Consider the following 27,849-nt stretch of genomic DNA (forward strand, 5'->3'; position numbering starts at 1 on the left):
TAGATATTTCACTGTTGGCAGTTTAAAAATACTCAACCATAAATGTACTCTATGTTCATTAGAAAAGATTTGGGGAAATTAAGAAAAGTACAAAAATAAAAATGACTGACAGCCTCTTAGGTCTAATAAAATCACTATTAAAAGTCCAGTTTAGTAACTTTTCTTGCTTTACATATGTGTGATCATTCATTATCCCCCTTGTAAATGATACTGAGCTCATTTTAAAACAAAGGATTATTAAAGTAGGGGATCAAGGAAATGCCACAGACCAGGGCTTTTCTACGTGTGCCCACTAGGAGCCCTGAGGGTGTCTTGGGGGTCAGGGCTCTGGGCCCTCCCTTCAACCAGAACAGCTTTTAAAAAAAAAATTCTAACTAAGGCTTCCCATACCCAGAGATTGCATGGTTTTAAGGCACTGGAGGGTGTAGTGAGGTTGCTACCACAGCTCCCTCCCAACACGGCCCTTTATCAGGCAGGACAGAAGACTGGGGCCTTAAAGCCATTAGACAACTAAGATCCAAATGGGCTCGAGAGCAAAAGAGTGTAGGAGTTAGAATCACACTATGACAAGAAAAAAAAATACTATGTTCCCATACTTAAAGGCTTTCAGATATTTTTAGATCTTCTTAGTTTAGGCAGAGGCATAACAGAGAAGTAAAGGGCAGATGGGAAGGAGGTCCCAGAGAGGCAGAGCTGGGGAACTATCAAGAGAGCCCCCTCTTCAAACTGTGGACAGGGAGTTGGTCAACAGTGAAAGCAAATCGGGAGCCTGCTTTGGCAGACAAATGGGGACAACTACCCAAGGTGGTTACCTGTGGTTGGGACCAACCAAGAGGTTACATCAACACTGCAGAGTGAGTCTCAAGGTGACACAGCTATCGTAGGGAAGTAGGTATGATGTGCTGAGAGAAAACAAGCCTGGGAACCTTAGAGAGTTATGATTTAAGGGATGATATGAAGTAAAGAGAAGCCACACAGACAATTATAGATGCTGGATTGATGGCAGGAACATATTCTACTCAGCCAGGTGAAGGCTACAGGGTTTATTTAATTCAGCCCTCTGTGCAGGCTCAAAAACACAGAGGAGTAGGTTGGACTTAAAAACAAAGCCAGCTATTTGAGAGAAAAAGGGAACAATGGAGGGAAATGGTACCCAGAGGTGTCTCTCATGACTGTGGGGAGGGAGATGGCAGAAAGAGCTGTTAGTGAAGTAACACTAGTTCAGAAGGCTGAGTTAAGCTGAAGACAAGGTTTTAGCAGAGAAGGCACAGGCTGTGGAATATTCAACAAGAGCAGCTTCAGTTCAGAGAACTGCTGAGGTAACTCTCCACTGGGCTAAAGGACAGGGACCCCTTCCATACAAGGCAGAACATGGGCCTGAGGAATCCTGGGTAGGGGCCAGCAGTGGCTGTACCCAGTGTGGCCCAGGGCTAAAAATGCCTTGGGATCCTGCTGAGGATGGAGACATGAGAGCACAGAGCTGGAGACCAGGCCTGAAGGGAATGGAAGGCCACAACAAATATGGGATCCTGCTCCCAAGGAGGAGAGGCTGCGACCTATCTCAGAAACCATGCCCCACTTAGCATCTGGAGGGCAAATGAGGACGGGGGAAAACAGTAACTAGGAGATTTAAAATAAGCAAGTGAAACTGAGAGGAAGAGGATATCAAGTCTTGGGACTGGATATCAACATGAAAAGTTTCTAAACTTATCGTGTGTAGGGGTAGATTTTCCCTCAAGATCTCAGGAAGCCCAAAGAGGATTTTAAGACAAGGAGTGACACAGTTAGATTTATATTTTCAAAAAGATTGCTGGCTGCCATGTGAAGAAGTGACTAAAAGGGAGTGGGATTGGAAGCAGGCAGACAGGTTGCCAGGCTACTTTGGTGATGCAGGTGAGAGATGATGATGGTTTGTATGAGGGTGACAGTAGTTACAGTGGAGAGAAGGGGATATGCTCAGCATATGTCAGGTCACACTGACAGACTGGATGCAGGGAGTGAGGAAAGGAGAGTAATGAAGGTAACTCCTAGACTTCTGACATGAGCAACTGGGTGGAAGGTGGTACAATTTACTAAGATGGGTAAGAGTGGGGTGCACTACTATATGGGGAAGGAAGAAACCAAATTTTATTTGAGCCATATGAAGTTTGAGATCCTTAAAAGACATCTATGTGAAGATATCAAGTGGGTACGTGGATTCACCAGTCCACAATTGGGAAGGTGGGGTGGTAACTGGGCTAGAGACATAGATTTGGGAATCCCTGGCATACGGATAGTATTTAAAGCCATAGGACAGGATGAGATCCTCAAGGAACAGTGTGTCAAAAGAAAACAAAAGGGGGTTAAGGTTAAGTCTAGGACAATGATTACATGTCATGCAGAGGAGGAGGTGGTAACAAAGGAAATGAAAGGAGCTGCCAGGTCAGTGAGGGGGTGACATAATGGAAGTCAAGGGAAGAAAGCATTTTGAGGAGGGGGGAGGCAGTGACTGTTTCAGGTGCACTGTCTGAACACAGGCTGGGCCACCCAGTAACAGACAGAGAAGTGGGGGTGGGAGGTGGACAGAGAAAGAGCAATCCCTGAGATAGAAAGTACTCAGCAGAGGCTGCAAGACTCTGACTCAGGAATAGTGTTATGAGATTTCCTATACTGAGTGGGAGCTGACTTAGGGGGCCTCGAAGGTCCCTGTATATTCTCAGTTCACAGACAACTCTATAATTGACTTGAGGGCTTTTTTCTTCAAAAGATTTCCTTGTTATTGAATGTTAACTTACAAATTTCTTTTTTTTGTTGTTATTTCTCAAATTCTATTGTTTTCTGCTATGTAATCAGCAAAGAGGCAACATCTTCCCACAGGCCTCTAGTTCATTTCTCTGGGTTGGAAGGCACCCTCTTCTTAGGGACACTCACAGGAGCTCCATATCAGAGCCTTGGTCTGGCTCTGTATCCCTCATCTCACTAGCTTGTCCTGCCTGCGGAGTTGGGGAGGAGAGGGTATGCATAAAGTTAGGCACAGGGGAACCGTATTCACAAGAGAAGTATGAGCATGTGAACGATTTGGGAACCAAATGGAGGCTCAGACCGCACTGCTCTTCCAGTCCTGAGAAAAGCTACCAATTGCTCAGACATCAACTGGCTGTGCAATACTGCCTGGAAATGGCTCTTTGGATAGTTTAAGACAAAGAAAAAGTCCAAACATACCTTTCAGCTTCCCTCTACCCCTTTTTCACACAGTCTCTGGTTCCCACAGCCCAGGACCTTTTTCAGCTCACCTGGCCTCTCTCCTCCAGTTCTGTTAGCATCACGATAGAGCAGGATTTCCACTCCCAGATCATTCGCCAAAAGTCCTCAATTGTGTGGAGAAGAGGGCCCTGGCTGGCGATGTATGAGTCCTTCTGCCGGTAGCCCTGTACAGTCCAGGCCAATGGTAGGAGTGAGGTGGTTTGATCAGGGAGGGGCTAGCAGAGAAGACAGGCCACTGGGAAGGGATGGTGGCTGCTTGGAGGCAAACTCATCCCAGGCAGAGTGCCCCTTTGGCCAAGGACCAAACCCTATGACACGATGGTCTCTTTTGATGAGGGCGAGGGAAGGGGGGCCTGGGCTAGGAGGAAGAGAGCAGGAAGGGGAAGGATCAGAGGTTCGTGTTTTCAACCTTTGGTTGAGGTTTGTGTTGTGAATCTTTTCCTCCAGCTATTACCCTAGTGCATGCCCTGTTTCCCCCACCTTCTGCTCTCTGGGGCCTGACAGACTGAGTGCACAGGGTGGGTAGGTGGGTATCAGTTCTGTATTTGATGACTGACTCAAAAACAATCCTCCCAAGCACTGGAAGGGCACACTGCAAGGCCCAGCTGACTCTCCATGGTGTGCTGGGAGCTCTGGGGACAAAGCCACCACTTACATCAATGAAGGATGCGTTCACGTAGTCTGTATTCTCCTCACCCCTCTTAACTGGAATGATCACTCTGTTGAATTCATCTGCAGGAAGGACAGTGGCTTGTGGCTCCCCAACATCACTTGTCCTCTCCTCCCCACCCCAGGCCCTGGGCAGATCCCAGCTGGGCAACAACATGCCTGTTCCTAGCCCAGGAAGAAAGACTTTAGCCTTCATGCTCTTTTATTTCCAGAAGCCACTAAAGAACTGGGAGCAACAAGAGGCAATGTGATAATTCTTGTCTCCAAGCCGATCATTACCTAGTAACTGAGAAGTGGAAGGGGTGAAGGGAAAGGGGGAATGGGGTACTAAGGCTTTTGGGTGGAGAGAGGACTCTTACATGGAATGATCTGTAAAACCCGGTTCTTCTTCATGTTGGCTGGGAGGTTTCCAGTCCGCATCTTGTCATTCTGGATTTTGATTGATGTTAACTTCTAAATTGGGAAGGGGAGGGGAAACATTACTGATCCCAATAACTGAATTTGACAAGGTTATGCCTGTCACTGGACTTGCATCTCCAGGTCACACTGGCTGCACAATGCTCTTCTTACCAGAGCCCTGACCTCCATTTCTACATGTCAAAACACTGTTTCTTCTGTCTTTAAGATCAGTCAACAAGCCAAGAGAGTGTTTGGGAAAACACTGCCTTCTGGGCTCCCGTGGACCCTTCTGGGATTCCCTTGGACTAGAACTTTATGATCCTGGAGCAAGGATCCCAGCCCCACAGGAGGGAGTGTGCCCTCCTTCCCTTTCTCCCTGCTGTTTTACCTCCAGAGGCTATCTCAGACTCTTCAGAAAACCTTATTCAAATGTATATCCTCCTTTCCCGATTCTGAGGTTCCTTCTCGATCTTTGCTACTCAAAGTGTAGACCATAAACCAGCAGCATCAGCCACATCTTGTTAGAAATTCAGACTCTGAGGCCCCAACTTAGACCTGCTGAATCAGAACCTGCATTGTAACAGGTTTCTGAGGTAATCTGTCTGCATGTTATAGCCTGAGAAGGAGTGCTTTAAGGAATGTGGTCTTCCCCATCCCATCCCAGACTCTCTGGCTTCTGGGAGTACTTTTATCGATGACAGTGTGACATATTCCTTAGGGGTCAGCAATCTATGGTCCATGGGCCAAATACATGGGCCTGCTGCCCGGAAATAAAGTTTTATGGAAACACAGCCATGCTCATTTGTTTACTTAGTGGCTATAGCTACTTTTGTGCTACAACCGCAGTGTTAAGTAGCTGCAACAGAGACTGCATGGCCTGCAAAGTTGAAAATATTTATTATCTGGCCCTTTATAGAAGTATGCTTTTGCTGTACATTATAATCACCTGAGGGGGTGGTAGGGAGGAGCTGGGAAACTAGAAAAAGTACCACTGACTATTTTTTTCCCCCTAAACACAATTCCAGTGATTCTAACATGCAGGATGGGTTGAGAACGACTAGGGTATGAGTCAAAGGCCAGAGACCGAACTCTTTAACCACCCACATTCCTAGCAAGGGGACTCACCATTTGTTGGAGTCAAATATCCCACATGCACCAGATCATAGGGATCCTTCCTTCTGAAAGAGGTGGTTCAGCTCCAACTCACCTTAAACTCCTCCTCTAATCCATTGTTGCTGGTCCCGGGGATTTTATTGTAAATTTTCTGCAGATGTGTTTCTAGAGAGGTCACTTCCAATTCTGTATCTCCATAGAGATAATGCTCCAGAAGGGCTTGGTATATGAAGACGTACTGCATCTGAAACACAGATGAGTTCCCAGTTACACACAACATGGTTCTTGTGGTGCAAGAGCACCCTCTCCCACTCCCACTCCCATTTCACTCCAGTCCACTTCTTTGATCCTAGCAGGGATAAAATGATTTGCTCTCGTTGTCCCAATTCAGTGAGGCAGAACTTGAAATGCATGAGTCCCTCTGGGGGTGCTTAACTGGGGAAGGAGGGTCCTACCATGGCACCCTCCTGGAGAGAAGAACAAATCCAACTCCTGCTCATTCCAAGAGTAAAGATTCGATAGCCTGAAGGGGCCATCAAAATCTGGTGACACACAAAACCTGTGCCATCCTCCTTCCCAATGCTGAGCCCTTTGAATCCTGTGCCCTAACCACAGAGCTGATCTCATTGATGCTTCCAAACACAGCTGAGCTGCGTCACAATGCTGTGGGCACTGCTTCCCTCAAGACCTGTTCCTTCTCCTTACAGCCCAGTGCAAACGACACTTGCTCTGTCTTCCCAATTCCCCTGGGCACAACCTCCTCTGTGTTCCATGTTCCTTTCAATACATAATTTATAAGGACCCTTCATCACACTGTATGATGATCATTTACAATAACCTGGGAGGCTGAGTAATCCACAAGGCTGGTAGATGTTTTGATCCTGGAATGCCCCCACCCTCACTCCACCCACAAATCACTCACATCTGTTTGCACCATCTGGCAGCGCTGTGCTCGGATGCGGCTCACAAAGCCATAAACGTCCACCTTCCGTTCTGTATGCATCATGTCCAGCATGGCATCAATGACGACAAAGGTACCTGTGCGCCCTACACCTGCACTGTAGCCAGAGAGCAGGGGTGTTACCAGGATAGTGAGCATTCCTTGTGGGAACATACAGGGAGGGGGCAGCACAGGCTAGGGCTCTTTCTTCAAGCCTCTAAATTCTAAATTCTGAATGGGGTAGAGCTAGGACTCTCATGGAACCAACAACCTCACTGCACCCTGCACTCCTTACCTCTAGCTATCAGGACCAGGAAACCTTGACGCTTGGAAGGGTCTGAGGGCTCCAAGTACATGAGGCAGCACTTAACCAAGCATAGCAGTAGTCTCCCCACCCCCAATCTTGGAGGACTGCCTTCCCTCTTTCCTCAAGTGCTCTCCACCCAGCACGAAAACTTGAGGAATCTCTCTGGCTGCTGCCCCAGGGCCCCAACAGCTCATCTGCTCTGTGCCAGCCTCCTCAGCCAGGGCCTCTGCACTTTGTCCTGCTCTGGCCATGGGAGCAGAATGTGATATGAGTGAGGAGCCAAGGGTCAGGCCATACTGACCTGCAGTGGACCACGATGGCCCCTGCATACTGAGGGTTACAGGCCTTCACCTTCTTGAGGAACTTGAGCATGCCAATCGGGGTGAAAGGTACCCCAAAATCTGGCCAGCTGGTAAAGTGGAACTGAGTGATGAGGCGCTGTGGCTTTCTGTTGGTCACGTCGCCGACCTGTGAAGTGAGGAGACTGTGTTGGTCCTAATACCCTGGGGTAGCACCAGGGGAAGGAGGGTGAGGCTTAGGGGCTGGGGCCAGCTGTGATTGTCAGTGATAATGGGGAAGTGAGAATATACCCAAGGAAGGTTAACCATGGACAGAGAATATTCCCAGGAACCCTATGGGGTAGGCAGGGCTGTTACTACTATTCTCAGCCTATTGATATGGAACGTAAAACTCAGGGAAGTTAAATGACCTGATCAAGGTCCCAGAACTAGTAAACGGCAAGGTCAGAACTAAAATGCAGAGTCTCCTGACTCTTGGTAAACCCCCTTTTCACAGCACCACATGCCCCTCAGCTGAAAGCAACCTTTGCTCAAGCCTCCAGGGTCACTCTGGAGAGCTAGGACAGGGCCCACCACAACCTTGATGTCAGGAGCCTTTGGCATGAGAAATGAGGAGAGGTGAGTCAAGTACTCAGAAAATTACACCACTTCCCGATGTACGTGGTTCATACCCAAGAAGATCAAACACTATCTCAATAATACTTTTTCTCCCAGTCATGGAAACGCTCCTCTCTTAGCTTTGATAAAGAAGTTCCCTGGGAACCCAGATCTGTGATTTCAGAGTCCAAATGTACCACCCACTCCGCGATTCCTGACCACCCTGAGTAAGAGAGGGGATGACACAGCCTGTGCCACCCTCTTAATGGTCAGCAGATCCTAAATGAGAACTGAGAAAGGAGGTAGGAAATAGTACCTGCTGAATGCAGAACTTTCGCACGGTGTAGTCCACCAGGACGGTCACATCCTCTACTGACACACGGATATTCCCATAGGTCCAGCAGCCTTGGTCTGGCCAGTACTGGGCACACTTGCACTGGAAAGGAACAGACACTCATTCCCTGACCTCAGACCTCTAGCCCCCTGCAAATGCAAAGGGCCTGAAAGGAAAAGACCACAAAAGTCCAGACTGAAGTCCCAGAAAGCTCTGTGGCCTCTTCTCTTACCTCAGTCTACTGTAGACTTATTTATTTTAACTGTTCTTTCTTCAAGTTCCTCAGCTTCCATCCTGTTTAGCACAGTCTCTTAACTTACGCATGGTTCCAACCCCATACTTCTCACTCTTTCCCACCCCTATTCCCTCAGTTCAGGGCAAACTGGAAGCCATTTTACCAGCAAAATCTGCACTTTCACAATATTCCAGGGGCAAGCCTATCTGATGCTCTAGAACTAGGAACTCGTTATGAGGAGTCACCAGGGTGGACTGATGCTGATTGTAAGCCTGCCATGAGAAGCTCAAGGCCTTCTCTGGTGCCTAGGCCTTGGACAGCTTCCAAAAGCCAGAGGCCCAGCTGGAGGAAACAAACCTAAAGCCCAGCCTTAGTGCTCTCCCTCCTAAGCACTGTGGAGGTGCTGCTCGACACACCCAACACCCCAGTGTGGGGATCAAGGTGACGCTAAGGGCCATCTGGAGAAAGACTGTCTTGAACGGGGATTTCTCTCTGGGGCTTGATCCAGGACTCAAGACTGGTGCTGGAAGTGGCCCAGTGATGGCGCTGGCCAGGTATGGACTTGGAAGCCACGAGAAGAAAAGGACCAGTCAGAAAGCTGCCTGCAAGATAAGGCCACGGCCTCAGATTCCTTTGCATTCCTCAGGGTCTCAGTTCATATAGCTCCCTCTGCTGACTCAGGAGAAGGGTCAGGAAATCAAGGGAATGAGAAACTAGAGAAGCCAGGGGAGAAAAGCCACTCTGGGGCCTTTCCTTGGCTAATGGCTCAATTTTTTCTTCCACGTTGTTCGGGAACCAGGGTGAGCTGTTTGACTACTAGACACAAGAAACATACCCTACACACACCTCTGAGGTTCACTGGAGGCTTCCAGGCCATAGGAAAGTCTGGTAGGCATACTGGCTGGGGTTCTGTCTGGATGAATGACTGGCAGAGGAGCCAGAAAGGGTGGATAGCACAGGTTCCAACAGAGACCTCCAGCAGAGCAGTCCCTCTGCTGGTCATGTGTGTATCAGGGGCCCACCAATCTAATTTCTCCACTCACCTCCTTTCTCTCCTTCAGGTTGGTCACCATGACAATGGTGGCTGTGTTTTGTTCCCAGATCATCCTCCAGAAATCATTCACTGTTTCTTCTTTTGGTCCTAAAGTAGCCAATAGCAAATATGAAGAGAATAAACACTAAGGTGAAGAAAGATGCTGGGGAAACTGGGAACATTTATTCCTGACTTTTGGAAGCCTGGGCCCACATGTCCTCAGCTAAATATCCAGTCCGTCTTATCCATCCACTCACCTACTAACCGAACATTTCCCATGTATCCACCATGTATGTGCCAAGCACTTCACCAGAAAGTGAAGTGGGTGTAAAAAGTTGTCAAAATATAAAGATAACATGAACAATGTCTCCCAAGGATATAACAGTTGAGGATTAGAAATCATGACTGCTGATTGAATACTGACGTTATGGGCCAGACAGTGAGATAAGTGCTTTATATCTGATTTACTCCTTCCTACCATGCTCTGAGGTAGGTGTCATCAGCCACAAAGAGTTTGGGTGACTTGCTTAGGCTGGAATTTAAAATTCACCTCCTACACCGCCTTTTCCAGAAAGCCAGTAGAAGATTTCTAAACAAAAATGAGGGAGCAGAGAGAGAGAAAGAAATGGGATCTAACACAGGAGAGAAGCTAATGGAATTCCCAGGGTGTGGGTGAAGGGAAGGCTAAGGTGATAACTCTGCCAGAGGGCTACAGGGAAACCAATCCAGAATAGAACTGAAGAAAGAAGGTCCTAGAAGGATCCCAAGATAAAAAATTGAACTTAAAAAAATTAAAACTCATGTATCTGAAGGCACTGAGAAGAAACATATACTTCTAGTAAGAGTTTAGGGGAAAAAAATCAGCCTTAGGTACATAAAAAACTAAGTGAGGGGCTGGCCTTGTGGCCGAGTGGTTAAGTTCATGGGATACACTTGGTGGCTCAGGGTTTTGCTGGTTCGGATCCTGGGTGCAGACAGGGCACCACTCATCAGGCCACAGTGAGGAGGCATCCCACATAGCACAACCAGAAGGACCTACAACCAGAATATACAACTATGTACTGGGGAGCTTCAGGGAGAAAGAAAAGGAGAAAAAAACCCCCAAAAAACCTCAAAACTAAGTGAATAAGAAAAAAAGATAATTATTAACTCTTGGAAAAGAGGAAAACCAAAAACTGTACAAAAAAATCATATAATATTATATGCTTTAGCTGTGAATAATATTGGTATAGTAATAAAAATGTAAATAATAAATATTATCTTAACTCCAAATTGTGATTTAACTCTACTGGGAGAATAAGGAAAAGGGACATGTCTATGCATGTCTGTCTGATTGAATGTGAGGAAGTTTGTAAGAGGTTTAAAGAAATTATCATCTACCATAAGAATAAGTCAACAGATAAAAATGGTTGCATTAGACTAAAAAAAGAGGAAATGGGGGAGAGCTTTGTTTTTATTAGCTTTGTAATACCTTTTGACTTTCTTAAACTTTGTATTCCCTTTAGTAAAATAAAAAAATAAGTATTAAAAAGAAAAACAAATAATGATAGAATTGGACACACACCAGAAAGATGTACAGAGTGGAAACTGTTTTATTGCCTGGCAAGGTCAGGGAAAACCTCCTGGAGGAGGTGACACTTGAGCCATTTGTTAGGGTAGACCAGGTGGATGGGAGTTCATAAAGGGGGCACAGTGAGAAGAGGCACTTCAGGCAGAGGTGCAGGGGGCTGGCAGCAAGCGAGAGCATGAGACATCCAGGACGGCAAGGAGTTAGTGAGGTCATTGTGCACAGACTGGTACAAGAGGGAGCTGGAAAGATATCAGAGCTGGTAAGTATCAGAATCTAAAGGGGGTAGAGGCCAGGCTAAGGAAAGCCTGTCCTATTGATAATGGAAAATTGTTATAGGACTTTCATGAGAGTCCTGATAAAAGTTTCACAGGGAGAAAGGCCATTCTGGTGGAAGGAATGCAAGGAGCAAGGGTAGGGCCTAGAGGGATCAGTCAGTAGGCTACTGCAAGAGAACTGGAAGAAAGGATGGGAGTCAGGCAGTGTGTTAGAGAAGAAAGACATCGGAGAGAGAAATGAGGACTAGTCATACTCTGAGCAAGGGAAAGGAGGAGATCTAGATGATCCCCATTCTGGCTTGGGTGATTAGGTGGATTACATTCCAGTCATGGTGACAGCCAGACAATACAGGAGGAAAAGCAGTTTAGGGGCTGAGGAAGAGTCATGTTTCAGTTTCTGACATTGAATCTAAAGAGTCTGTGGGGGTATCCAGGTAGAGCAGTACAAAATTCATATGGCAATGTGGCTCAGAAGCTCAAGAGAGACAGCAGCCAGTCAAACAGAGGTGGGTATTAGATGAGGCCTCAGAGAGAATACAGAGGAGGAGAAGAAAAGAAGGGGCCCAACAAAGAATGCTGGGGATCCTTAGCATTACTTAAGTTCAGACAGAACAAAAAGCCTGGGAAGGAAACTAAAGAGGAGCAGGTGGAGGCAGGAGAACTGAGAGAAATGGTGCCATGAAAGACAAAAAAGGAGTTTCAAGGAAGTAGTCATCCACAAACTGGGGGGCAAGCTATACCTAGGGGGCAGAAAGAAGAATAAGAACCAGTGAAGGAATATTTAGAAAAGTGAGAAAAATCAAGGTATCTGAGTATCAGGAGGGTTTTAAGGAGCGTGAAGTATTGTGGAGAGGCTTCAGGGGATGGGAGTCTGAGAAAAGGGCCACCAGGAAGTCACAGGTGACCTTAATTCAATAAATATTTTAGTGTCAACAAGGCCTCACAGCTACAGGGGAAGGGAAAGCCGGGCCTGGTAGGCAATGGCCAGGCCCCAGTGGGAGACTGCTAGGACCAGGAGGATCTAAGGCTTTTCCTGACCACCTTCTTTTACCTCTCTATTTTATCTCTGTCCCAGTACTGTCCAAAAGAACCTTCTGCAATGATGAAAATGTTTCATATCTGTACTACTATAGTAGCCTCTAGACACGTGTGGCTCTTGAGCCTTAAAATGTACGATTAAACTAGTATAATTGAGGAACTGAATTTTAAATTTTATTTTAATTAATTTAAAAATTAATTTTAAATAGCCACGAATGGCTAGTGGCTACCATATTGAACAGCATAGCTACTCACCAAAATTTCTGTTAATTTTGCTATAAATTGTCCTCTACCAACTAAAGGCTCCAAAAAGGCAGGACCATATCCTGTTTTATTCCCTACATATCCCCATCACCTAGGCTAGTGCCTGGCACACAACAGATGGTCAATAAATATTTGTTGAGTGACTAAATAAATGGGCTTTGATGGACCACAATAACATCAATTCCTTTTTTTGTTTGAGGAAGATTAGCCCTGAGCTAACATCCACCGCCAATCCTCCTCTTTTTGCTCAGGAAGATTGGCCCTGAGCTAACATCTGTGCCCATTTTCCTCTATATTATACGTGGGATGCTGCCACAGCATGGCTTGATAAGCGGTGTGTAGGTCCGTATCAGGATCCGAAATGGCAAACCCCAGGCCACCGAAGCGGAGAGTGCGAACTTAACGTCTATGCTACCGGGCTGGCCCCAACGTCAATTACTTTTTAATGCTGCAAACATCAAGATAATTTTGCTGGTCAGAACTTTGGTCTAGGGAAATGCGTGCAGAGCAATGTGCAGGACCACGGCACTAGGCCCCTGCTCTGAGGGTTCCTAGGCCACTTATCTATAAATAACAGTGGAGCTCAGGCCCATGGGTAGGGGGAGGAGATGAGCCAGCCTGTACCCTGTGAGGTGGCCAATCCTCTCTGGAGACTGAATCCAAACTTGAGCAGCCTGGCTTGAACCTAACATTCCCAAAGGGCCCCAAAGACAGAGGGCCTCATAAGACTGTGTTTTGTGTGTATGTCCTTCTCCAGTCTTTTTAATGCACATATATAAAAGGACTTCTTTTAAAGGATCCCTAGCTACTAAGTCATCAAGATGAAGGCACTTAGTTATAAAACTGCAAGCTGGATTACATTTCTTTCAAGGGGTAATAAGTGCAGAAAAACTACTACCTTCTGATTAATCTGTTTAGCATTTGGAAGAAAAACCCAAATCCACCATGAGCTCATAGTTAAGCCCAAGAGTAAAAAATTATCATTACTTTACCTTGTGCAGCAATGAATTTGTTCTTTTCCTGGTAGCCCTGGGTTGGCGGGGGTGGGGAAGAGGGCAGGGGGGAGTTGGGGAGAAAAACAAAGTGAAAACCAAAAATGGATTGGAATGAAATTCTCCAGACTCCCAACCAATTAACAAAGCCTCTCTTGTAAAAGATCCAGGAAATTAACAAGGATTCTATTCTAGAAATTTCCAAGGGATTAGCTTTGGGTAGCAGGAATCAATGATTACAAAGATTACACAGTCTAGGCAGTCTTCTCAAAGTGAATTATTAATGAACACCAGTGTAAGAACATCCAAACACCAACTCCTAGGCTAGACTCTGTGATACTTTCTCAGCAGCTGACATCTGGGTCTTAGAGTTAATGGTTGAGAACTCTCCAAAGCAGAAGCATATGTGGTGGTTCTAGGGGTAAAGCTGGGCCCACACTAGGAATGGAAAGGGGTTGTTTTCTTGATGATGCTTTACCCAGGTGCTAAAACTTTCTGGGAATAGCCTGTGGGTATGGTGGAACAGCTCCCAGTGTTTGACAGCAGAATTCTCCATTACAGGTAGTGGGAGATAAGAAGCAAAGGAGCCTGGGGGTGCCATTTAAGAGATAAGGAGCCTCTGAAAAACTGACAACTGGCAGTAACTTTGTTTTTTAGTCTTTATTGTTTCAGTTATACATCTTCCCAACTTCACTGTTTAAATGTAGTGTTTACTTGAGAATTTCCAGCTAAGTGAAAAACCATTTGGTGCAAGGATTGTAAATTAGCCCCTGCCACTCTCAGCAGTAACACAGGCAATGAGGGAGGCAGCTTCATGGATGGGACACCATGTCACACCAAGGTGATGATGTGAAATACAAGTTTCCAAGGTAGTGGCAGAATAAAGAGGGACCTGAGTCTGAGAAGCCACTTCCTATTCCAGTTCAAACAAAGGCAGGACAGGATTGCTTCCCAACACAGAAGGAGAAAGCTTTAGGCCTCGAGATGGACACGTTTAGAGTCAGCATAGGAAGCTTGTTAAAATTTTTGATGAGAAGAGGAATTTAAGTTTCCACAAATATTTTTATTCATTAGAAGATGGAAATTGAGAAAGCCTTTCTTCAGGACATTGCATTCTGCTTATAGTACTAAACTTGCAATTACAACTGAGAAGCTCTTAGAGTATGTTAAGCCTCGTCATATCTCTGGCTCCACAAGAAGTCACTGCTAAATTCTCACCAGAGCATGTGGGCCATGAATAATTTGAAAGCACAGTTGGAGGGCCCAGTTCCAAAGTGCTGCCTATGCCATCATTACCAGGAACGTGCCATATGTCCCCCAGGAAAGCATGCCTGCATAGTGATATGGTGACATTGCTTAACCAGTAAGGTATAACTAGAATGAAGCAAAATTACCAATCTTCCCTGTGTTATGTTGATGAAATGTGGCTCCCTGATTCCGAAGACAAGACATCTTTGGATTCTGAAAGTCAAATCCCAGTTGGCTCTAGCTGGTAGCTACACTCCTACCAGTTAAAAAAACCCACACTCTTAGACCCTATATATTCTTAGACATCTAAAGGTAAGTGAGGAAACTGGTCCCTCCTAACGCTCCAGGTTGGAGGCCCACTTGCCAACAGTGCCACTGCCTGTTTCGTCTCTTCCTGTGACCAATGTCAGGTTCACTTTCAGACCTTTGTGTTCCCCAAACCACAGGTCCCATTCCCCCTTGCCTGTTACTAACCTCTGTGGTGCCTGGTAACACTTCCCTTCAAGATTTATGTGTGATCTTAGTTCTCCGTGCAAAAAGGGTTTGGTAAGGCTTGGTAAGTGGTTGCCAGGGGGTAGGATAGGGGATTAACTGTATATAGATGTACATGGAGAAGAAGGTTCTTACTGGGGTGAGCAAAATGTTCTAAAGACTAAGAGGTAACAGCTATTAAAGGGTACAGGGTTTCTTTTTTGAGGTGATGAAAATGTTCTAAAATTGACTGGTGATGGCTGCACATATCTGTGAATATACCAAAAACCAGTGAATTGTAAACTTTAAATGGGTGAAAATCACAGTAAGTGAATTACATCTCAATAAAGCTGTGAAAAAATGTTCTAAAACAATTGTGGTAATGGCAGCATAACTTGGTAAGCTTACTTTAGTTTAATATAGTCTGCCCCTATACCCGAAGTCCAAAGCACTTCCACTCTCTTTCCCAGGGGCTCTAATCTTTACTTAACCCTGTGGCCACCTAACGCTTCCTCCATGCTTTAGTCTTTGCCCTCTGAGATGCTCTTCTCTCCTCTTGCTCAGTGTGCCTGGCCCCAGGGCTCAGTGGGCCCAGTGTTCACCCTTCTCTCTCTAAAGACTTCCAAGGGCATGGCTTTGGAGTATCTCCTCTGAGATAGAGATCAATATGACCAACTGTATGCTGGATATATTCATGTGGACCACCCTATACTCTACATATACCCTGTATTCTCTTGCATATACACTCACCAAGTCCTGCTAAATTCTACCTCCAAAGTAGCTTTTACTTTGCTGCTTCCTCTCCAACCCTTTTACAGGCCCTCATCGTCTGTGACCTGCTATTCTAACAGGCCCCAACCAGCCCCTCCTAAATCCACGTTGTACATGGTAACCTGGGTGATCAATATCCAGATGTGGCCATGTCACTCCTTGTCTTTGACATCTTTCAGTTACCCAATTTCCTAGAGAATTAATCAAAACCCTTAGCTGTACTGAAAATTTGCAGATACTCTAAGTGGCTCACTCAGCACCCAGTCCCACCCTCTTCTAGCTTGACTCTTACTACAGAGGCTGAGAAACTAAAAGATAAATTCCCTAGACTCCCTTACAGCTCAGTTCTGCATAAAACCTAGCTTCTTCCTACCAGACTCCCACACAAGACTTCGGGTAGAAGTGAGCAATGTGAGATGGTGACTGTGCTAGGAAGATCTGGTCTTTGGGCAAACATGGCAGCAGAAGCATCCAGTTCTTCTGTAGCACCTGTGCAGAGGTTTCACTATGAGAGTTACATGGGGTAGTTGGGTACATCTATGGCTGGTCTGTTCCTCACTGAGCAGCACCTTAGCTTAGTTCACTGGCTCTCCCACAGATTTTGTAAGCTACCCAACAGCTTATGATAAACCTCTTCCTGCTTAAAAGAGTAGACAAAAAGTGGACTCTGTTGTCTGCAACTAAGAACCCCAATGGACACACTTGCCATTCAATGCCTTCTGAGATCAAGTCCCTACCAATCCCCAAGCCTCATGCCCCAAGACTTCCCATCTTGTACCTTATAATCTAAGACTGCTGTTTCCAGTCTCTGACTTTGCTCATGCTTCTCCTTTTGCTTTGAAGTTTCTACCCGTCTTTCTTCTCTTGAACACTGACTTACCCTTCAATATTTAGCTCTACTGGATCACCAGATTGGCTGAATGTTTCTTTCGCTAAGCCCCAGAGAACCTGGCAATACTCCCTTCACACCTTGTGCATTACAGGAAACAATCGACCTGTATGCCATACCAGGGACCATATCTTATCTCTGTAACCTTTGAGCCTACACACAGTTCTCAGTACATAGCAGGTGCTCAAAAAATGTTGACTGAATTTAATAAATTGTGACACCTAAATCTTTTTAATGCCTGACTCTTAATCATGGTTAACCATAAGCCTTTTCCTGCTTTTCTACTTTTACTAAGTTCGGTGTCTCAAATTTAACCCTCTTCATCTAAACTTTCATCTCACCTATTAATGACTCTTCAATAACCATCAAGTCATTATAGGATTCCCTACTGTGAGCTCCAACTAAGCATGGCCAAAGGAGAAGGCTTGTTTGCTCCTAGTGCCTTGCTCATCATCACCATAAACAGACCCATCTTACATGCTTACCAGCCTTAATATCCAACTAATTTTTATCTGTCTTCACCTTTAATGTGAGAAGAAGCCAGACTGGTTATGGTGACAGACACTGCTGGTTACTAACTCAAAAGCCATTCCTCCCATTTCTTCTTTACAATCAGAACCATTTTGTTTGGACAGTCACCTTCCATTGGCTTGGAAGGTGACCATTCCCCAGCTGCATAGGGTAAATCATGATGATTCTCAATGCCCTAGCAAGTGAGTGGAGAAAGGGTGAAAGCAGGTGATCCAATCCTGGCCAACTAGCCCTGAAGAGCAGTGTAATGGAGAGGTTTCTGGGAAAGGCCACGCTCCCTAGTAAAGAGAAAAGGACATGCAGAAATGTTCCTCCTGTATGTTCTTTGTTGTGTTTACAAGGAATAGCTGGAACTCCTGCAGCCATCTTGTGATCAAAAGACACGGTCATTCCTAACATCACTTCCCTTCTCTACTGAACTTGAAGCCCTCAGCTGACTACTTGAAGCTGCAACTGATATCCCCAGTCCCTCTGTCTGAGTACTACATCTTCTCTGTGTATCACTAATCCTAGGGCACAGTTGGAGAAAATCACATAATTGAGGCCCCAGCCTTTAGTACAGCTAGACATGCCTTTTTCTTTCCCTCTTCAATATTCTTTCTTACGAATCTCAGAAGCTATTCTAAACTTTCATCACTCTCGTGTCACAGTCCCATCCCCTTCTTTCAGCAGATAATCATGACTTTACTTCTTAGAGAAAACAGATGAGTTCCCTCAGCTTGATTTACCCATACCTACGAATCATCTCTATCTATTCTATATTCTCCTTTACCATCAATCTCAGAGGAAGAAATGCCCTTTCTCACATTCAGTGCTAATCTCACCATCGGTATTCTTTAAAAAAAAAATTGTGGCAAAATATACATAACATAAAATTAACTTTTCTTTCTCTCCCCAAAGCCCCAGTGCATGGTTGGATATCCCAGTTGTAACTTCTTCTAGTTCTATGTGAGCCACTGTCACAGTATGGCTGACAGACAAGTGGTGTGGTTCTGTGACCAGGAAGTGAACCCGCGCAGCTGAAGTGGTGAGAGTGCTGAACTTTAACCACTAGACGGTTAGGGCCGGCTCAAAAATTGACCTATTTTTTTTCTGGGAAAGTGTTACCCTGAGCTAACATCTGTTGCCAATCTTCCTCTTTTTTTTTCCGTCCCCAAAGCTCCAGTACATAGTTGTATATTCAAGTCATAAGTCCTTCTAGTTCTTCTATGACAGATGAGTGGTGTGGTTCTGCACCTGGGAATTAAACCCGGCCTGCTCAAGCAGAGTGTGCTGAACTTTAACCACTAGGCCATCAGGACTGGCCCAGAAAACTGACCATTTTTAAGTGTACAGTTCTTTGACATTAAGTTTATTCACACTGTTGGGCAACCATCACCACTGTCCATCTCGAAAACTTTTTCATCTTCCTCAACTGAAACTCTGTCCCCATTAAAAAATAATTCCCTGTAAACTATCATAATCTTAATAAAAACAAACAAACAAAAATAATTCCCCATTCTCCCTTCCCCTTTGCCCCTGGCAACCACCATTCTACTTTCTCTCTCTCTCTGAATTTGACTACTCTAGGTAACTCATATAAGTGTAATTACACAATATTTGTTCTTTTGTGACTGGCTTATTTCACTTAGCATAATGTCTTTAAGGTTCATCTATGTTGTAGCACATATAAGTTCCCTTCCTTTTCAAAGGCTGAAAAATATTCCACTGTATGTATATAATGTATGTATACATTTTACTTATCCGTGCATCTGTTGACGGACATTTGAGCTGGTCCATCTTTTGGCTACTGTGATTAATGTTGCTATGAACATGGGTGTACAAATTCCATCAGTATTCTCTTCATGCATCCTGCTTCAGTAGTCAGGCTTGCTCTTACTAGCTTGCTTGCTCTCTCTTTCTCTTCTTTTCAAACTCTCATTACTGGCTCCTTCCCCAAGCCTATAAAACAAACTCAAGTCTCTCATACCATCTGTATAAACATTCTCCAAATCACCCCTAAAAACCTCCTCCCAGTCTGAGCTCTTCCCTCAGACCTTGCTTCATAGCAGACAGGACTAACCAGACTTCCTGGTGTCAGACATTCTTGTCCTGTTCTCCTTTACTTTTACTATAGATGGCAAGCCCTGCTTTTGTTCTTAGTTATCTGAATAAGCTCAATACAGGATTCACTGATTCTTACTGAAAAGTACACACGTAGAATCAGATTTCTGCATGGGAAACCTTTGGGAATGATGACAAGGTAAACATAAGAATACATTTTAAACTATCAGTTTGATCTTTAAAAAAATGTTTTCAGTCCCTTAAAAAAATTAGACTCCTCAGGGAAAACTTGAAATGACACATATTCCTCCTAACGTGTAGCTGGGAAGGAGCCAGTGGATGGTAGCCAATACTCATTCAAGGTAATAATGAGAAAAGCTCAAGGTTCCTTACATTGATGAATGAAGCATTGATGTAATCAGAATCTGGAACTCCTTCAACTGGTGTCAGATGGACTCTAGAGTGGTCATCTAGAAAAAAATTTAATATTTCAATTAAATTCAATTTTATTTCTCACTAGTCCTGACGCAACCAGGCCTTTTGAGACATCTGTGACTATGTATACAGAGACACACATGTATATAGATGTTACTGCAGCACTATTTATAACAGCTATATACACATGTATATAGATGTTACTGCAGCACTATTTGTATGAAATACACATATGAAACTGTGTATGTGTGAAACACAGTATGAAATGGTAAGCAGGTGATAAAAAGAAAACTGAATACTTCTGTTTTTTGACAGATGAACTGCTAACATATATGTTGAAAGAAAAAAAGAGAAATGTCTACAGACAGCATACCAATTACATTTTAAAAACATACAATATATATACACATTCATACACAAATAAGATAAAAGTAGTTGTAAATGCCTAGTATAGTGGCAGTACAGTGATCTCTAATATTATGCACTCAAAAATACACCAGAAATCTTTTAAAGGATAAAATTTTTTTTAAAAGTTCAACCATTTTGCTCTCACATTCTACTGGTTTACCCATATCCCATTCTAGAGACCACTGGCCTAGAAAAATGTCTATTAGGTTATAGATCAACTGATTAGCAATGGCTAACTCTGGGAAGGGGTTATGAAGAGAACTCTGTATCAAATTGCTTTGCAATGAGCACTACAAAAAACCACAACCACCATGCACTTCCTATCTGGTCCTAGAGAAACTGCTCTCCTTGACCTCCTAGAAACTTTAGGCCTGCCATCAAAAACCTGGCCAAGCACCCCAACTGACTTTATGAACACCTGGGGTCGTCCTGGGAGCCATCAAGCTTCTTTCAGTCCAAAGGCCTAACCCTACTCTTATTACCAACCCTCCCATGATCAACTGCAAGATTCTTTCCCTCCTCAGAAAATCTGGCTAGAGATGCTGTTTCAGGTTACCTCCCAAGAAACCCTACAAACACTTACATGGCAAGATGTTTACATATCGATTTTTTTCCTTGTTTTCTTCCTTGGAGGCAGCTTCACAAGTGGCCTGGATAGGACAAGCAGGGAGAGCCTGAAAGGTTAAGAGAAATTAGAGGAGTTACTAGCAGAGATAAATATCACATATGCAAATTGTTGTACCATATCCTGACCTGACAGCAAGTTCTACCTTTTCTTGGGGGGAAAAAGATGAGCCCAGGTGAATACTTGCACTCTAACACAGAGAGTGAACCTCTCCTCTAAATAGCCTGCATGCTCCTTACAGTTTAACACCAAGAATCCCCAGGGGGCAGCATGCTCTTTATATAATTACTATGTGGTTAAAGGCCTTTTAAAATGCTGGGTCAAAATGGACCACCCCTGTAAATGAAGTGGGGACATAACTGAAGGGATGAGCCATTTATCACCATGCTAATCACCATGCAAAGATGAGACGCATCTCAGAGCGAACCACACGGGAGGGATCTGGATGGTCAGTTGAGTTGGGCCCTCTCTAGGGGCCTGACAAGGGGGTATGGCAGCCCAGCCTCTAGCGTTGTGGCAAGGAAGCAAGGACAGGCAGGTGGGTGAGAGGGCATTCACAGGGATGCAGCAGTTAGGAAGCAGAGGATTTGGGTGAGGTGACACTGAACCTGCAGCAGTTTTGGAGCAAATGTAAATTAGCTAGCACTGGGAGGCATATGGATAAACATAAATGGTTTGACATGAGATAGTCTGGATTGTGTGAACTTCAGCAAATCTGTTAAACTTTCTAGGCCCAGGTTTCCTCATCTTGTCACATAAGAAGTAAATAAGATAATCTCATGTCTAGCACAGAATAAACATTCAGTAAATTACTTTTACAGGAATGGGAAGCTAAACTTTATTATCTGAAATATTTTCTTCTTATATGTTCCATATATTCAAAACTAAGAAAGTAGAAAGGGAAACAGTTTAAAATTCCAACTTATACAACCTTTCTGATAAGTGATTTGAAAATATGTTTTATGAGTCTTAAAGATATTCATGCCCTTTGACCTAGCAACTCCACTTCTAAGAATCTAGTCTAAAGAAATAAAAATCTTATGTTCAAATTATTTACTTGATCATTATTTTGAATGACCAAAAACTGAAAACAACCTCAGTATTCAGCAGTAGGGGAACAGTTAAGTAAATTACGGTTCACATATTACTTTCATTCATTCTTTCAACAAATATATATTGTGTACTTATTAGGTATTGGGCTAGGTACAGAGAAACAGTGGTGAATCAATCATATGCACAGTTCTTGCTCTCATGGACAATACAAAATTGTGGGTGAAAGATGGACACTAAACAAATAAAAAAATAAATATAAAATTACACACCATGATAAACGCAATGAAAGAACAGAATGCTTATTAGAGAAAGTGTCAGAAAGCTCAAGAAATACTCATATACCCAAATTTAGATTAAAGGTAGGTCTCTGCGGGGAAGGATGGAGTGTGGAAAACAGTATTCCAGGCACAGAGAACAGCATCTGTGATGACCCAGAGGCAGAAGGCTTGGCTCGCAAGAGGAGCTGACAGGTCAACGGGGGTGTTATGTAGCAAGTGTGGTTGGTGGGGATGGCAAGAGGAAGTGGGAGGGGATGGCAAGAGGAAGTGGGAGATGAGCTTGGGAAGGTAAGATCACACATTTCCATGTAGGTTCTTGAATAGGGAGTTTGAATTTTAAGTGCATGAGGAGACCATTCTCTCTGGCTGCTGTGTGGAAAATGGACTGGGAAGAAGGCAAGAACAGAAGCGTGGAAAGATGATGGTACAAGGAAATACATGCATTTGAGATGTATTCTGGAGTGAGAATTACAGATAGAATGAAGGGAAGGTAGATTGGGGAGAGAAAGATACAGGAATGAGGGACGACTTTCAGGTTTCTAGCTTTGCTAATCAAAAAAACATGATTAAATAAAGGAAATGCCAGCCTAAAGGAATCAATTTTGCCAGATGGAAGTAAGAGCTTTAAGAAGAGGGCAAACATATTTCCTGGGAACCAGCAAGATGGTGGTAGGAGAAATTAAAGTGAAAGACCTTAGGAAAATGAAAGTCAGGGTCTCAGAGTTCATCTGTCTTCACTACTCAGAGATTTTCCCTTCAGAGTTAAAACCCTGGAGGTTCTGCATATTATTTTACTAAGAGAGGTAATTTCTTCAGATCCTGTACTACCAATACAAAAAGGGGGAAAAAAAAGTTTCCTGGGCTGGACTCTTACACAGGGAACAGAGACCTTACTTAAGACTGGAATGTCCCAATTCACCCAATTTGCCTTCTCTTCATCCAGATAGGCTAGATTTCCCCAGATTTCCACCCTGGTATGGGACAGGATGAGATACAAGTTTTGAAAGCCCTCATGACAAATCCAGAGGCATCACTTTTCCTGTACATCCCTTGAGTAAAATGATGTAGAACAGAGGTAGGGACCGCAAGACTCTTGAAAATAGTCCTCAGGGTCAGTAATGACAATGACCACACGTCACAGTCCTATCAACCTTCCTTGCTCCCCCAGTCACGATGAAATCAAACCAGGTCTGGTCCTAAAAGGTCTGATCAGGCAGGCTGAGGATCCTAAAAGCAAAGTCAGGAAGAAACAGGAGCCATTGTTTGACAAGAGAAAAGAAAGCCCTAGAGAATATTGTGCTAGATGCAAAGAGTCAGATTGAAGAGCCTATGTCAGGGATGAAAACAGGGGGAATTCTCCTCTTTTAGTTTCTACTCTGAAAAACCTAGCGCTGAACCAGAAGGCTATAAGATGTTAAATTTACAAGAAACACTAGGTGGCATCAAAGACCATTTCATTCCTTGCTTAAGCCTTTACTGGAAGCAAGGCTATGTACTAAGTCATTTTTTTAAAACATCAGTTTTTTTAAAAATTGTTTTTCAATTTTTATATTTATTTTTTTAAAAAGTATATCCATCACTCAATTTAAGTTAGAAGTTTTCTTTGGGCACTTCCTCATCATATCCTCTTCCTTCTCCTCTCACAAGTAAGCCTCGGATTTTGCTTTAATTTATTTGTATCTCATACATTTTGTATCCTTAAACAATGTATTTTTAGGGTTCAGTCTATTTTTTGATAAAAATGGAACCATAATCAAGTAGTGACTTGCTTTTTTGGTCTAACATTATGTTCTGAAGATTCATCCAGGTTTTTCCACACAGCCAAAGTTCATTCACGTTAACTACTCTGTAGTGCTCCATTTTGAGACCATACCAACATTTATTTATCCATTCTACTACTGATGAATATTTGGGTTGTTTACAGTTAACAATCTTGCTTTGAAAACTAACTGTATGAATTTCCTTGTTCATATGTGCAAGAGTTTCAAGTATGAGTATCTTTAACCTTACCAGATAAGGCCAAATTGTTTTTCAAAGTAGTTGTACCAATTATACTTCCACCAGCAATGTAAAGTGTTCCAGTTGTTCTGTATCCTCATCAACATTTGCTACTGTCAGACTTTAAATGTATCAGAGGTAGGTTTAATTTACATTTCTATGATTATTAATGAGGTTCACCATCTTTCTATAGTTTACCAATCAACAGGGTTTTCCTCTTCTGTGACATACCTAGTCAAGTGTTTTCCTCATTTTTCTACTGGGTTGGCTCATTTATTTTCTTATTAATTTGTAGGAGTACTTCATATCTTCTGGATACTAACCCTTTATCCCTTTTAAGTGTTAAACATATCTTTTACCAAAATTTTGGCCTGCTTTTTCATTTTCTTTATGGTATCTATTTATGAACAGAAGTTTTGCATTTTAAGGTAGTCAAGTTGATCAATCTTTCCCTTTATCAACATTTTAAGTTTGAAAAAATCCTTTACAAATTGAGATCATAAATATAGTTTCCTATATTATTGTATCTATGTTTCATCATTTTGTCCTTCAAATTTCAGTGTGTATGCAAACTGGGACTGATTTTTGTGATGACTGATTTGGTATGAGACAGGAATTCAATTTCGTTTATTCCCATAGGGTTACCCAATTGTCCCAGCACTACTTATTGTAAAGACCATCATTTCCCCCACCAAAACTGCAACAGCATTTCTGTCATAAATAGGTTTCCATTTACACAGGAATCTGCTTTTGAGCTCTCTATTTTATTTCATTGGTCAATCCGTCTATCCCAGTGCCAATACAAAATTGTCTTAATTACTAAATTTTCTAGTAACTCTTTATATCTGGTAAGGCAGGTCTCCTCACCTTGTTCTTCTTCTTCAGGAATGTCTTGACTATTCTTGAATCTTTTCTCCTCCATATAAATTTTAGAATCAGCTTGTCAAGTTCCACAAAAAACCTGTTGGGATTTTTATTGGAATTGCATTGAATCTACATATCAGTTTGGGGAGAACTGACATCTTTACAATACTGAGCCTTCTAATCCATTGATCTTATCTCTTCACTAATTTAGGCTTTTTTCTTTAATGTCTTCAACATTTTTATAATTTCCTCCAAAGACTTTGTTAAATTTATTCCTAGGTACTTTACATTTTGGGTGCTACTATAAATCCATCTTTTAAAAATTATTAGATTTTTTTATTGTGTCTTACATATAGAAATGCATTAACTTTTTAAGCTGTTTTTGTATCTATTGACCTCTCTAAAATAACTTATTAATTCTAATAATTTATCTGATGAGTCTTTGGATGTCTCTGAAGACAATATTCTCCTCTGTGAAAACCACATATTTTGTCTCTTTCTTGTCAATCCTCAATATCTTCCATTTCTTTTCGTGTCTCACTGTGCCGCCCAAGGTCTCTAGTATAGCCCTGAATCTCATTCACTTCTAAGTTTGAACCCCCTTTCAAATATTCTCACCTAATAGTCACCAGTGCCTGAACACTCTGCCATGATGGGGAATCTACTACTTTCCAAGGCAGTTCATCTCATCTTAGAATAGTTCTGTTTAGAAGGACCCAACAGCCAGATACACAATTTCTTTTGTCTTTCCCTTGTACTGACTAATGTAAAACCCAGATGTCAGCTGGAGCCTTCTCTGGCCCCTGGAAACCCTGAACCCCCAATTCCCTGCACTTTTGAATTCCAAAGCCCTTCACAAAGTTCCTGCTAATTTCCATAGGCCTCTGGCTCTGACTCATTTATTTAGAGACAATTCATCAATGTAGACACTATTTTGCTTCTGCCTCCCCTCAGATGTCACACAGTCCTGTCACCAGATTGCATATTCACACTTCTTCACCTGGAAATCCAAGAATTAAGCTGTCTCTACTAAAGATGTAGGGTGGGGTGTCCGCGTGTGTGGTTTCACAATGCAGAGATTTTGACCATCTCACTGGCTTCACCTCTTTCCTTCTCTTCTTTCCTATCCCCTTCTTCTCAGGACCTAACTACATTGTTATCTTTTTTTTTTTAAACCTTGAACATGCTTTAGAGACTTCAATAAGTGGCTTTTCAAAGTGTTTCTTTTAAACAAATGTAACGCTTGCTTCTAAGACAAATGTTGGTAAATATAAAAGTTCCAGTTTATAACTCTAGGACGAAAGCCATTGCCTGGAACTTTCAACCATGGTGGGGATTCACAGAAATGCTACACACTTTCCTTTTAGCCTGTTAAATATCTGAAAACAGCTGTTATATCCTATGCCTACTGTTCCTTCAGCTGTTCACCCCCATGGTCCAGTTTTTCTCCAGAACAACTTCCCATTCAATGATATTTCCTTTCACAGAGACCTGACCACAAGACTCTTGGCATAGGTCAAGCTGGGGACATCAACGCTTTATTCTACATGCTATATATTCATTAAAGCATAACAAATATTATGCTAAAACTAAGCTCCATTAGCTTTAGTTACCACCATATTAAAAAAAAAAAACTCTTGCTTTTGAAAATGTTATAAAAAGAATATGCTTGTTGTAAAGAAAGCCAAATAATTCAGCAGAAAGTGGAAGTTCCCTATCACGTCTCTCCTACCTTCCACTCCTCTTGTAGGAGTAGGTAACCACTACTCACAGTTTACAGTATTCTTCCAGACCTTAAAAAATGTGTTAACACACTCACACACAGACATACGTAGTTTTTTTTTTAAGAAAGGGGATTATGCTGTGTATGGTCCTCTGTGATGTTTTCTCCCATAATACAACTTAGAGATCTTTCTATGTCAACACATTTATTTTAATGATAGTATAGAATTTCATAATGAATGCAAGAAATCATTTAGCCATTCTGCTGAGGATATCTGCTTTTCATTTTATTTTTTGCTATTACAAACAATGCTGCAATGAGTATCCTTGGACAAATATATAATTGGTTTTCTGTTAGAGTGCCGGAAGTTAGGTCAGATAGCATAAGCATTTAACGTTTGGTTGATACTGCCAAATCATCCTTCCAATGCTATACCAACTTAAACTCCCCTACCTATGTATCAGAGTATCTGTATCCCCATACCTTTGCCCATATTTCATATCAATCTTTTTAAATTTTCAAATTTAACAGGCACCAAATAATGGTTACTTTTAATCTGGACTTCCCTGATTATTAGATATAGTTGAGCTTCTTTTCATATGTTTATAGACCATTTGCTTTTCTTCTGTGAACTGTCAATTTTTCTACTGCAATGTTTACTTTTTTTATCACAGGTTTGTAGAAGCTCTTTTTATATTATAGAAAATTCTCTACCTGTGGCAAATAGTTTCTCCTGGTTGGCCTCTTTTCTATGGCATTATTTTTCATAGAGATATTTAACATTTCCATCTATTTTCTTTCAATCTATTCCATTCTGGCTCCTGAATCTTGTGTTTTGCTGAGAAAGGCCTTCTTCCTCACCCCATGATTATAAGAATATTATTCTATGAGAGTAGACACAAATTGATGCACTTGCCCTATGTATTACTCTTCTTCCCTGCCAGGGCTGACTGACGCAAGCACAGTCACACCTGACCCACATGGTGCCAACCAGATTCTCTTTCCCAGGATTCTGAAACGCAGAAAGCAGCAGAGGCTTCCCTAAAGGGCCCCAGAGTCACCAGGATAGGGTCTGTCCTGCCCAAGGGTTGGAGTCTGCCTCATCTTTTGATTTTGATTTTGCCAGCTTCCCCAGTGTCTTCTCAATTGATGGTTTTGTTGTTTTGCTTAAGTGACTTCCCCTGTTACTAAATAAAGGAACTTA

The 27,849-nt window shown here is 42.9% G+C and overlaps 1 protein-coding gene across 9 annotated transcripts in view; it reads right to left on the reverse strand.

The window, feature by feature from the left end:
* Positions 1-27,849, reverse strand: part of PTPRA (protein tyrosine phosphatase receptor type A) — a 170,989-nt gene that overhangs the window by 7,067 nt on the left and 136,073 nt on the right. For 5 of the 9 annotated variants that reach the window (XM_070485656.1, XM_044748735.2, XM_044748734.2 and 2 more), the window contains 11 exons: positions 20,688-20,778; positions 19,655-19,731; positions 13,309-13,345; positions 9,180-9,277; positions 7,884-8,003; positions 6,973-7,139; positions 6,347-6,482; positions 5,519-5,668; positions 4,272-4,365; positions 3,899-3,975; positions 3,273-3,407 (listed from right to left, as the gene is read on the reverse strand). In XM_070485656.1, the coding sequence (XP_070341757.1) occupies positions 3,273-3,407; positions 3,899-3,975; positions 4,272-4,365; positions 5,519-5,668; positions 6,347-6,482; positions 6,973-7,139; positions 7,884-8,003; positions 9,180-9,277; positions 13,309-13,345; positions 19,655-19,731; positions 20,688-20,778 (1,182 nt within the window). Of the gene's footprint in view, positions 1-3,272; positions 3,408-3,898; positions 3,976-4,271; positions 4,366-5,518; positions 5,669-6,346; positions 6,483-6,972; positions 7,140-7,883; positions 8,004-9,179; positions 9,278-13,308; positions 13,346-19,654; positions 19,732-20,687; positions 20,779-24,925; positions 25,020-27,849 lie in introns of all 9 variants that reach the window. The other 4 variants (XM_070485658.1, XM_070485659.1, XM_070485660.1 and 1 more) reach the window with 1 other exon arrangement.

This window comes from Equus asinus, chromosome 15, assembly GCF_041296235.1.
Source record: "Equus asinus isolate D_3611 breed Donkey chromosome 15, EquAss-T2T_v2, whole genome shotgun sequence".
Lineage (NCBI taxonomy): Eukaryota > Metazoa > Chordata > Mammalia > Perissodactyla > Equidae > Equus > Equus asinus.